The sequence below is a fragment of the Pelodiscus sinensis genome, chromosome 1, assembly GCF_049634645.1.
Source record: "Pelodiscus sinensis isolate JC-2024 chromosome 1, ASM4963464v1, whole genome shotgun sequence".
Classification (NCBI taxonomy): Eukaryota; Metazoa; Chordata; order Testudines; family Trionychidae; genus Pelodiscus; species Pelodiscus sinensis.
In genome coordinates, this window is record NC_134711.1 from 236,688,262 (window position 1) to 236,700,885 (window position 12,624).

Sequence of the window (12,624 nt, forward strand, 5' to 3'; positions counted from 1 at the left end):
AGGTCTTGTCCACATGAGGTAGCTAGAACATAGTAAACATGGGTGTGAATTTAGTACAGAGTTATTTTTATGCTTCAACTCTGCATGTCAACATTCTTACTGCATTCTAAACCTCTGGAAGTTTAGTTTACTTCATGTCCAAAGTGTATTAAGCTAGTTTGCAAAAAGGCACTCAGTAAGAGTCTGTGGGGGAGTTAGTACAGAATAGTTTACTATAAACATTTTTCTTATGTAGATAAACCCTTACATTTCATGATATGATATGAAATCATATTAGCTAGTTTAGTTTAACTAATATCTTCAAAAACTTTTAGTCATGACAAGTCAAGTTGTACTTTTGTGTGTGCTAAGGTGGTCAAATGTAAAGTGTAGATTTTCTCCTAATCCTAAAAAGTTTACGCCAAAACCAATTCTGGCATTTTTCTCATGGAATGATAGTTCTGTTGACCCAGTAAACATAAATTAAACATTTTGGCTTGCAACTACAATAAGTAGGATGACTACATGGTTGTTATTTTGATGTCTTGCATGCATTGTTTAGAAGCACACGTGCAAACAGATATTAGTAAAGATGTAAGCTCTCTTTAACTTGAATAATGGTGTTATCGCATTTGTGATTACTTGTAACAACTCTAGTTATATTATAGCAGGTAAGATTAAATAACCATTTATTTGCAAGTAAATACAGCTTTTTATTTTATATTAAGGAGACTATTGACTAGTCCTAGCCTGTGAGAGAGAAGATCATTTATTACATTTCTAGTCTGAAACTTTTTCCTATTTTTAAAAGAAAACAAGATTGTTCTATCTATATGACTATAAATGGCAAAAACAAATACACGCTACATTGACATAGTCTTGTAGATTATCTTTTAGATTAAGCTGAATGAAAAATATTTATGTATAGGCTGAAATGTTTTGGAAGCTAAAAGAAACGAGAAAAGTAATTAAAGAGAATTTCAACATAATATCAATGGAGAAAAATAAGAAAGGGAGCATGTTAATGGAGGAAGATTGCTTCCTAACACTACATTTTAAATAGATGAGCTAGGTGTGATAAATAAGGTTGCAGTTGCAAAACATCTTAGTTATAGAGATAAAAGACTGTTATCTTAGTTAAAATGTTGATAAGAGCCTTGTATAAAAGGTAGTAATAAACAAATATTTGCCTGTAGTATTCACTATTAGGTGCTATTAGCTTGTAAGCCTTCTGATAAACTGCTCTGAAATTTGACTGACCTATTCTGAAAATGAGATTTACACAATTGTACGAGTAGAATGAAGGGTGAAAAGGAAAGTGACTAGCAATTTTTTAGTGAGCATGGATTTCCCTTTTAAAAAAGTGTTGTAGGTCAAACTTCATATGAGGTGGGTTAGGATGTTGACCCTTGTTTTCAACAATTGTTGCTGCTACTGAGCTGCCACAGCAGCTATTTGTAACAATGCTCACTGGTTTCCATTGTTATTATTACCAAAAATTACTAGTATTTCTCCACTTAGCTCCTCTTCCATCTTTTCACCATTACATTCCTTCCTACTTTTCTAATGTGATATTAATAGTTAGATATCTGTATCTACATCTCTATTATTAGAAGTGTGACCTAAATATTTCAGCTTCCAACATCCTTCCTAGAAGAGTGGTGTACGGTTTCAGAAACTGTAGTCTATGTTTGTAACTTAACTGTGTTGTGTTGCACACATGATATGATGGGACAGCAACAACATTCATGCTTAACCAGACCTATCAACTGAACTATACACTTGACCTTTATTGTACACTGGCCATTGGTCCAGTTTCATAAACACAAATTCTTGGTAAGCTCAGCTGAATACAAAGAATGTTGAGAGGTTTTCTGTTCTATACATTTGAAATTGCATTACAGTAAATCTTTTAAGATATTGGGCAGATTCTCAGCTAGGGTAGATCAATTTAGGTCTATTAAAATCAATGGAGCTGTATCACTTTACAACAGCTGAGGATCTATCCCTCTGTGTTCACTGTGCACATTTAACGTAATGTAGAAAACCAGTTAATATTCATGTGTGTGCAGGGGGAGCGGCTGACTTCCTAAAGTGCACCTGGATAAATTCTGCTGCGGATCAGAGAGTTCACATCCTTGTAGCATTTAGCACTTATGTTTTGGCAAAGATGTAGACAAGAGACCTTGTGTAACTATGCACATTATGTGGCATAATTCACTTATTGCCTAATGGTCACTTCTTGTGATGGAAAACAGAAAATGGCATCTGAGATAAGAAAGCATGAGGTTTTTTTTCTTCTAATCCATTTCAAACAATTATTGCATAATCAAGAACTGTCTCAGACTGCCAGTAGAAACCCTCATTGTCTGATGTTTGACTTCTATTCAACAGTGAATCATGTGGATGTTTCTTTCTTTTGTTTCCTCTTGTTCCTGTCTTTATAGTATTTTTTTAATTCATGCAAACTTGGTTTTGTGGTTGTAGGAGCCAGACACAATGAGACAGTACATTAAGCCATAAGAAGCAGGGTTGGCCATGAAATAAAAGGATTAACATTCTGTCTGTTTTGATGAGAGTACACAGAGTTTGGAATTGATTAAACTGATAGCGGCCAGCAGTTCTATCATGTAGGCCTGGAGTGTTGCTTGCCTACCCGTCACTCAGGGGCTGTGTCTACATTGGCCCCTATTCCGTAATAGGGATGCTAATGTAGCACTTTGGAATAGGCAAATCCGCGGGGGATTTAAATATCCCCCGCGGCATTTGCATTAACATGGCTGCCGCTTTTTTCCAGCTTGTAGATAAGCCGGAGAAAAGCGCCAGTCTGGACGCGATCCTCCAGAAAATAAGCTCTTTTCCGGAGGATCTCTTATTCCTACTTTCAAGCCGCTTTTCTCCGGCTTATCTACAAGCCGGAAAAAAGCGGCTGCCATGTTAATGCAAATGCCGCGGGGGATATTTAAATCCCCCGCGGATTTGCCTATTCCAAAGTGCTACATTAGCATCCCTATTACGGAATAGGGGCCAATGTAGACACAGCCAGGGTGTCTAGACTACATGGCTCCATCGATGGAGCCATGTAGATGAGTTTTCTAGACATAGCAAAATGAAGCGGCGATTTAAATAATCACCGCTTCATTCACATAAAAATGGCTGCCGCCAGGGCCGGACAAAGGCATGGGCGAGCCGGGCAGCTGCCCAGGGCACCAACCGATGGGGAGCGCCTGATGGCAGCTGTAAGGAGTGTTCGGCGTCCCTTACAGCTGCCATCAGTCGCCGCGCACCCAGCTCCTGCAGTGCCGGCCCCGCTCTGCTAACTGGCAGCACACTTCCCCCTACAGCCACGGGGCCCTGCACGGCCCGGCGCACACTCTAGCAGCGCTGGCCTGGCCGGGCCGGGCTGGGCAGCGCATGTGCCGTGAGCCCCAGGGTGGGAGCCCTGGGCTGCGCGCCAGGGGCCGTGGCCAGCCTGCGCATACGCCTTACGCCCTGGGGGCGGCCAGGGGGGTGGGTCTGCACCCCCCAGGGTGCCAAAAGGGCTTGGGCCGACCCTGACCACCGAGCTACGCTGATCAACTGATTGTCAGCATAGCGCGGTAGTCTAAACGGGAATCAGCTGACCCCAGCACCCTTTGTCGTCAGATCCTGTAAGCCTCGTTTCATGAGGCATAAGGGATCTGACAACAAAGGTTGCTGGGTTCGGCTGATCCCTGTCTAGATTACCGTGCTGTGCCGACAATCAGCTGATCGGCACAGCTCGGCGGCCGTTTTGATGTAAATGAAGCGGCGATTATTTAAATCGCCGCTTCACTTTGCTGTGTCTAGTAAACTCATCTACATGGCTTCATCGATGGAGCCGTGTAGTCTAGACACACCCTTAGAGTGGGATGATATTGGTGGATTGGTTAGTGAATGCTGACTGGTGAGGAAGACAGTATAACTAAAGAAGTTACAGGTTTGAAGATGTTTATATCTAATTCATGCTTGTATATAATTTTGTGTAAATAAAGCATGTGCCTTGTATTATTTTTTATTTATAGTATTATAAAAACAAATCCAAGGAAAAGTGGTGACAGCATATCCTGGTTGATTCCTTACTTCAGAGCTTAGCTGGAAACTAACATTGAATTATGTAGTGAGTGTTGCCACTGCTGGTCACAAAAAGGGTCAGCTAATAAATTGTTGCCTTTTGATGCTATAAATACTATATGGCTTTCTGGATAATGAGATGTCAACAGGCTAATGTTTGTCAACAGGCTAATGTTTAACTCAGCTAGTTCAAAACTAAACAATGCATTGAGTGTCCCCTACACTTTTTAATATTATGGATATACTAGATGATTTACATGGTGTTCAGGTCTTTAACTCAATACATTTTTGTTTTTGGAAAATAAAATGCAAATGCACTTATCATTTAAATCATTGCTTTGGGGTGGGGCTAGGGAGGAGGAGTTCAGTATGCAGGGTGCTCTGGTGAGAGAGGATAATTCCAGCCCTCTCACTGCAGCAGCTTGGGGCCAGGTGAGAATCATAGAATGCTAGAATTGGAAGAGACCTTGAGAAGTCATCAAGTCCAGTCCCCAGCACCATCTAGATCATCCCTGATAGATGTCTTGTCGAACCTGCTCTTAAATATCTCCAATGATGAAGATTCCGCAGCCTCCGTAGGCAATTTATTCTAGTGCTTAACCACTCTGACAGTTAGGAAGTTTTTTCTAATGGCCAACCTAAACCTCCCTTGCTGCAATTTAAGCACCTCTCCATGGCTGTTGCAGTCCAGGTCGCCCAGCTGGGGGAGGGATGCATGTCCCCTGGCTGGGGTAGGTCTAAGTTCGTCTACCCCCTGAATTTCCCAGCCAGAGCACCCCGGGGCGGTGGGAGAGTGGGTGTTGGTGCTGTCCCAGATGGGTCAGCCCCTTTCATCTGCCTGGTGATTATGTCTCTTTTCTGTATGGTTTTATGAAAAGCAATCCCATTCCAGGCACATCCCTATTTCCTGCCACAACCAAACCCTTACCTTGCTTTAAATATTCCTCCCCCCAGTATACCGAATTTGGTGGTCCTAGCTCTTACAGTTTAGGAGGGGTTCTTGAACAGACAGACAAACTCAAATATTGAATAGATTAGCAAACTACAAAATAGTTCTCTTCGTATTTTTCTGGTTCTTGTAAGATTCTGAAAATAAAAGAGAAGACTTAATTTTGCATACATTTTGGAGGTGTGTGACAATTTAGTAGGGGCTTGAACCTAAGAAGCTCACAGCCCTCAACTCCCACTGAAATCCATGTGAGTTGAGGGTTCAGAGCACTTTTCTTTTTTGGGCAATTGGAATCAAGGAAATAGGGTTAAAGAGCCTGGTATTCATGCTGGAAAACAGGTGAGTCTCACTGTATTATTCAACAGACTACAAACACTTTGAAGCTTTAATAATACAACGTTCTAACTAGTGCTCCTGCAAAACAATAACACCTTGGTGTTAAGCCATTTTGTGTTATGATTATCAAAAGTAATTCATCATTCCTTTTGGGCTAATCCTTTGGTTTTAGTCAACCAGAAACACGGGACCTTTGGCTCTTTGGAAGCTTGCAGCCTTGGAAATGCACCTAGGTGTGGCAGACAAGGAAGTCCTTTCCAGCTCAGATTTTATTACTTAATGCATTGTTCTTATAACTCAGAACCAATCCTGTTAAATAAAAAGTTAAACCGTCATGAGCAAATGATATTAAACCCATAGTCCATCCCATTTGTATTAAAATGTGTGGCAAAGAGGGAACCTTTCAGAGAGGCAGTCTGAAAGGTAATATTAATCTTGGTAAGAGAGGAGGTTGGTGTAAAACAAATAAATGGGTCATTGGACGAAGGGAGAAGAGTGTAAAATTATATTGTAGACTTCAGTTAAAATTATTTTCATCTGTATGTCTTTGGGTCATAGCTTATAATAAGGATGTTAGGTAGCATGTATTTCACTAATTGAATAGTCGATGCATTTTTGCATCGACTATTCGATTAGTTGATAGGATGGCGCTGCCCCTTTGAAACACCACCATGTTGTTTCAAAGGGGCAGCACTGCATGGAGGCCGGGATGAGCTGGGGTGTTCCCAGCTGTTGCAGCATTTCAAAGTGCCAGTGCTGCATAGCTGATCCCGAGCTTAGCGCTGCATGGAGCCGTGGGACTGCTGGAGACTTGTGCGACGCTGCTCCTTTGAAATGCTGCCGTAGCGTTTCAGATGGCAGCACTGCACAGACCCCAGGCTCCCTGCGGCGCTGCTGCTTTTAAGTACTGCCTTCTTCCCCTGCCTCTATTTGATAGAGGCAGCAAGGGTGGGAAGAAGCGACTAGTCGTATCCTGTCAACTATCCGATAAGCATTTGCTTATTCAATAGTCGACTAGTCCTTAACATCCCTAGCTTATGGTGGACAGATGCCTTTTAGTTTCATTTTGTTGCTGTTTGTAAAGGCAACATTTTGTACACATCCCAGTTAACTAGCACTGAGTTAGTTTAGGTTGCATTTGTGTTTAGAAGGTTATGTTTGCAATCAAAATAGCTAATGTTTTTTAAATGGAGTTTTGGATTCTGTACAAATGGATGGTAATTTCCCAATATTCTTCTTACTCATCACAAGTAAATAGATTAGTGGATTTTTCTTGCCCTGCTTTGTTCTCCAACAGCGCTCCAACAGTCATGAATAGCAGCCAAATTGGATGCATGCACATGAAACGAGCTATTTCTGTCCCTTTTGATTGACTTCAAATTTTTGTTTTTGCCAGTCACTGGATTGGAATGATGTCTGCAGTTGTGCTATATCCCCATTTTTCACAGCTGTATGTTGACAAAGGGAAAAGAGTTACAAAAATGTCAAATCATTCTCTGCTATATGTACATATTTTATAATTCAAGTACTGACTGTGGCACAATATGTTGTTAGGTGCAAGGAAACCTGATATAAATTTTATGCTACGGAACAGATTCTGAAGTCCTCACTTAGTCCTTAGTGAGCCAGATTTCTAGTAATTCCAGCAAGAGTGCATGTGCTTATCAGTTCTTGGCTCTGTATGTCCTTTTGATCTAAATATGCTGGAGCTTTAACTACTCTTTACTAGGGATGTTAAAAATAGTGTAATATGATAACCGTGTAACCGTAAAATATCCAGTCTGTTACATGGTTAAGCGTTACTTTTACAAAGGGGAATTACTATAGCCTACTGCATGCTCTACAGTAGGTGCCAGAAGGCTCAGTCTGGCATGCTCTGGGTCCCAGCAGCTGCCCCTGCTTCCAAGCTGTCCCCGTTGTGGCTGTGCACGAGGAACTGTCAGGCGGTTCTGCAGTTAACCGGTAACATTAACCGATAAGCAGCTGCTTATCGGTTAACGGGTTAACTGGTTACACTCTAACATCCCTACTCTTTTCTGAAGCTTCTTCGAATTTAGGTAATAAGATTGTGTGGCTATTTTTTCAGAAAATGGAACTTGTTCACTTAAAGCTAAGGCAATAATAACTATTTTAGATTTCATGACCTACTTGGTCACTTGGATTGCATTTGATGGACCAATGGTCATATGTGAATGTATGTGTATATGTTTGTGCGTGCACAAACACATACACAATGAATTAGTCCATGTGGTAATGTACACCTCCATGTATTACAGGAGTTTAGAGTAGCTTCATAACTTCACTTTAGATACTTGAATTCTACTGGGGCCTTTCAAGTAGGCTCACAAGGACCAACAGTTATATGTAAGATATCAACTATGATCATTGGGGAAATGGTCTGCTTAACTCAACCAACAAAATGTATCAGTAAATTATCAGTGCTTTGTCCTGATTCGTATTAACTTTAGTTTTAACAGTATTTTAAGCTAGCTATTTAAAGTAAAGCTATTAGGAGCAATGCAACATTGGAAAAAGCTTTTCATAACTACAAGTTTTGTCCATTTTTTAACAACTATCTCTGAAGGCAATTTGTTGTCTATAAAAAAGTGGATTGCAAAAATGTACCTTTCTAAATCAGTGTTTCTCAATGGCTGGTTGGTGGATTGGTGCTGGTCCCTGAGATCTGCCAGACACAGTGCAGGAAGGCAGCAATCCAGTCCTTGATATCAAAAAGGTTGAGAAACCTTGTTCTAAAGCATGTTGCTGTGGTGAGTTATGCTTTCCCCATATTTGCATGCTCAGAATGTTCTTTCAACAGATACTGTTGTATCTTGTTACTGGGCAGTTTTATAAGGGAAAGCTCTTAAAAGTAATAGTGTGCTCCTCCTTCTCAAGGCAAAGGCAAACTTTAGCCTTTTACTTTGATGGTTAAGGTGATGTCAGAGTTCTGTTGTTACAGAAAGACTCCAAAGGGGGAGGGCAGTAGGTGACTAAATGATTCTGTACTTTTCCCTCTGGTTTTTATCCCCAGATTCCTCTTACTTCCTCTACCTCATGCCATGATCAGCATCTTTACTTCTTGGATAGTGGGTAAGTGGCTTCCTGTTCAGTCACTGCCAGTGCCACTTCATAGGTCAGCTGTCAAAAATTCTTTGGGACAAACCATTTTTTCCCTTCCCCCTTCAGATCAAAGTATGATCTTCTGTCTCCATTGGCCTAAGTGAAAGAAGTTAAGAGTCGTACGTTTGGACCCCGTTGTGCTGTCACCAGGCTAGGACACCAAAAACGCAGCAGCAGTTAAAAACTAATAAAATTGATAGCAAAAACTAATATTATTCCAATAAATCTTTGCTTTTTTTTCTTTCTCCCACAGGACTATTTTTACCCGAAATACTTGGGTGAGTTACAGTTATTACTTTCACTCTTTGGCAGTTCTAGTGTGTGTGCCTAACATTGGAACATGGGAGAGCCAGTCTGTCCAAAAGACTGTAATAGAGGCCCTCTATTCCATCCTGAAATATAACCAAATGCTCCTCATGATTTTAAAGTGGGTATATATGATTTATATCTATAGAGTCACATGCACAAACACTTTACATAATATATATATTTAAAGTGTATGTTTAATGTTGTATTTATTTATTTATTTGTTAATTGTAACTTACAACATTTGCAAACAGATTATAGTCTGTTACTGTACATATGCTTTTTAATAGTTTTATTTAAAAAAACAAGGGGATTAGCTTGTAGACCTATTGCTTTTTATATTCTGTGTCATTGTCATGTCACCACATTGCTTTCCATTTGCATTTTACATTTAGGATTTAACATGACATATATCAGCAGATTTAGGTTTGAGAGAAGTCTTTTTATTTAGTTGGCCAGCTTTTAGTATCCACTATTATCCTTTTAGCACTATAGTAGCATCTGGTAGAATGATTATAATGTACAGTAGAATTATAAACTGTTCAACTGAACATCAGAGCTAAAATATTTATATGAATAGAGAAGAATTTTTAAAGCATCTGGAGGGCTGCAAGTTAAAATTGATTTTGTACTCTCCTGAACTTTGCTTAATGAAACGTCAGTAGGCCAGGTATCAATTTACACACTGTGTGACCGATGGCACATAATAATAATAATTTCATTTTCTGTTCTTCAGCTTGTATTGAGAAATTTGGGTCACCGTATACAAGAAGTCCAGATTTCCTTACATGCGTTCATAGTAAGCATTTTTCACATTGTATATTACAACTAAACATAACAGTCATTTTGTTTGGGGTGTGAAAGCACCTCAGTCATCTTCATTCTGGTAGAACTCTGGCAACCCCTTTCACATTTGATTTCTTAAGGACCTTATGTCATGTGGGCCCCTTCCCCCTTTCCAGTTGAGAGACTCTTCCTTTCAGAATCCATTAATGTGGCTCCTTTGTCTTCCAGAAGCTTCTTGTTTATTGATTCAGGGCATTCTTTCTCCCCCCATTTTTCCAAGGGCTGAGCAATCTGGGACGCAAGAGACAAGAATTAGGATTTGCAGTTAGTCTTTCACTGGGCTATGCTCCTCACTTTCTTTTACTTTCCTTAGAAAATATAAGTTAAAGTTTGGTACTTCTCTGTTAAGCCTGACTTACACTTTAAGCCATTTTGGAATCACTTATGAGAAACTTTATTGACTTTCAGTACATCACGTGACAAATTGTTGCCTCCAAATCACATTTACTCAGGCCATGAGTAAAAAATGGATTTTCCTTATTGCCAACCCTGCAAACTCAACTGGTATCTATATTGGAGGTCAAGCTGGGTTCTTTCTGGCTTTAGAATTGTATCTGCTTTAGGGAAGTAAGCAACTAGTCGACTATCCGATAAGTATAAGCTTATCAGATATTTGACTAGTGATGTGACTAGTCGCTTCCCCCCACTTCTGCCTCTATCATTTCAAAAGCAGACAGCCCAGAGGGAGTGTAGGACCAGCTGAGGACTCCCACTGGCCCCTGTGCTCCCCGCAGTACCTCAGCCTTTGAAACGTACAAGAGCCCCACTGGGGCTCTTCTATATTTCAAAAGGAAGCCCCACAGGGAGCAAGATGGGGAGCAGGAGCCAGTGCTGTGGGGAGCTAGCTTAAAAGCCGGTTCCCCCAGTACCAGCTCCATGAGGGGCAGGGGAGGTAGAGGCACCGGCCCCACGCTCCCTGCGGGGCTTCCTCTTTTGAACTGTAGCAAGAACAAGGCTGTTCAAAGGTGGAGGAGACATATCGACTAATCAAATTGTCAATGGAAATCCCTAATCTGCTTACATGAATAAGCAGATAAAAATATTGAATAAAAGTATTTTTGCTACTTTATATTCTTAGTGCTGTGGCTCCAACATAGCTATGGGAGAGAGAACTGGATAATTAACAGAATGATTAACTAAATTTCAGTTTCAGAATCTTTATAGTTAATAATTCACAGGCCAGAAAGAAGCAAGTCAACTGAGAGAACAGGCATTATTTATACATAATCACTTCAATTTTTCCTCTATACTTCAGTGTTTTTTCATGATCCACTTTGATTGGCCGTGTAATCCTACCAATGTTAGGAAGTTATTCAGAAAAGAGGGTTACAATTACCACTTTGCTAAGTTTTCAAGTTTAAAATTCATTAGCGCTGCAGCAGTTTCTCTATACTCTTGACTGTATTTGAACTCCAGGAATAATAAGTAAAATTTCAAGACCTGAATTTACAGAACACTAAAACATGACTTACATAATGTAAAAGGAAAAACTTAAAAACAATTAATAGTCTAGCAGCACCTTAAAGACTAACAAAATATGTATTTGGTATCATGAGCTTTCGTGGGTAAAACCCATTTCTTCAGATGATCGGAGTATTAAAAGTCCAGATCCAACCTCATGATATCATCTACATGATTTGTTAGTCTTTAAGGTGCAACTAGACTATTCATTATTTGTTAAGTTTTTCCAGTTACAGACTAACTCGGCTACCCCTCTGAAGCATTTTAATAATGTAAAAGAATCATCTGAGTAATTCATAAACACTTTAGAAATATTGGGCCAAAGGGCAATGAAAAGGATGAATAAAAGCTGAGGAAGGGACTAAGGAATTGTACCAATTATACATAAAGAGGTTTTCTCCCTCCCAAACCAATTGTACATAAAGAGGTTTAGCATAACAGGGGTGGGTAACAAATTTTTCACAGGGGCCACTTAATGGTTTTTGGTACTGGTCATGGGCCAGCTCCATCCCATTTCAGAAGGGGCGGAGCCTGGGATGAAAGGGGCAGGGCTGGGGACGAGCCTTCCCCAGAGTTGTCTGGGGGCTTATCTAGACTACAGGGAACGGTCGAAAGAAGATATGCAAATCTTCTTCCGATCGCGCTTTTGAAAGTGAAAGTAATTAAGACGCGGCTTTTCGGTGAACCATCCCTTTTGTCGAAAAGCCGCATAAACCTCCTTTTGTGAGGAAATGCGGCTTTTTCGGCGAACCACCCCCTTTGTCGAAAAGCCGCTTTTTCTCAAAAAAGGAGGTTTACATGGCTTTTCAACAAAGGGGGGGGAGAGTTCGCCGAAAAAAGCTGCGTCTTAATTACCTTCACTTTCGAAAGCTCTCCTGTGGAATTTGCATATCCTCTTTCGACCGTTCCGCGTAGTCTAGATAGGCCCTGGGGCTGGAGGCTTTGAAGCAAAAATAGAGCAAAGGGCTCACAGCTCCTGACCACACTGCTACCACGTTGCCTGGCAACTGCCCTGGGTTGTTGTGGCTGTTTAAAGGGCTTTCAGCTCCCGGCCCTGCCTCTTTGCCTGGCCGGTGCCCGAGTTGCTCGCACTATTTAAAGAGCCCGCAGCTATGTGGACATACCATGGTTTTATAGAGAGAAAATGTGATTTTTTTTTTGTCTCTTTTTCTATCAGTTTCTTAATAATTGCCAACATTGTCTTAGCTTTTTTGACTGAGCACCAACCCTATCTGCTCATTTTGTCTGCTAGGCTCCTCTGAAGAGCTTCAAAAAGTGTACAAGGATAGTTAATGCTGCTTTTAAGTAATGTTAAGTTCACTGCACACAAGCGTTGGTTTGCATAAGAAAAAAGAACATGCTGCTCAGAGCTGCTGTTTCTTGACTTGTTTCCCTGCTTCCTGACCACTCCTTTTCTCTTTCCCCACCATCCCTCACCTTCAGTGTGGCCTGTTAGATTTGCAAAGACTTTCAAGAGGGGACATTGGCAGCTGTGCATATGTGATGGGTAGCCTGTGCAGCTGCCTTTTTGTACC

General features: G+C 40.7%; 1 protein-coding gene across 2 annotated transcripts in view; it reads left to right on the forward strand.

Moving 5' to 3' along the window:
• GAS6 (growth arrest specific 6) overlaps positions 1-12,624 on the forward strand; it is a 58,917-nt gene that overhangs the window by 5,159 nt on the left and 41,134 nt on the right. For both annotated transcript variants that reach the window (XM_075918348.1, XM_075918359.1), the window contains exons 3-4: positions 8,730-8,754; positions 9,519-9,581. In XM_075918348.1, coding sequence (XP_075774463.1) covers positions 8,730-8,754; positions 9,519-9,581 — 88 coding nt within the window. The remainder of the gene's footprint in view (positions 1-8,729; positions 8,755-9,518; positions 9,582-12,624) is intronic.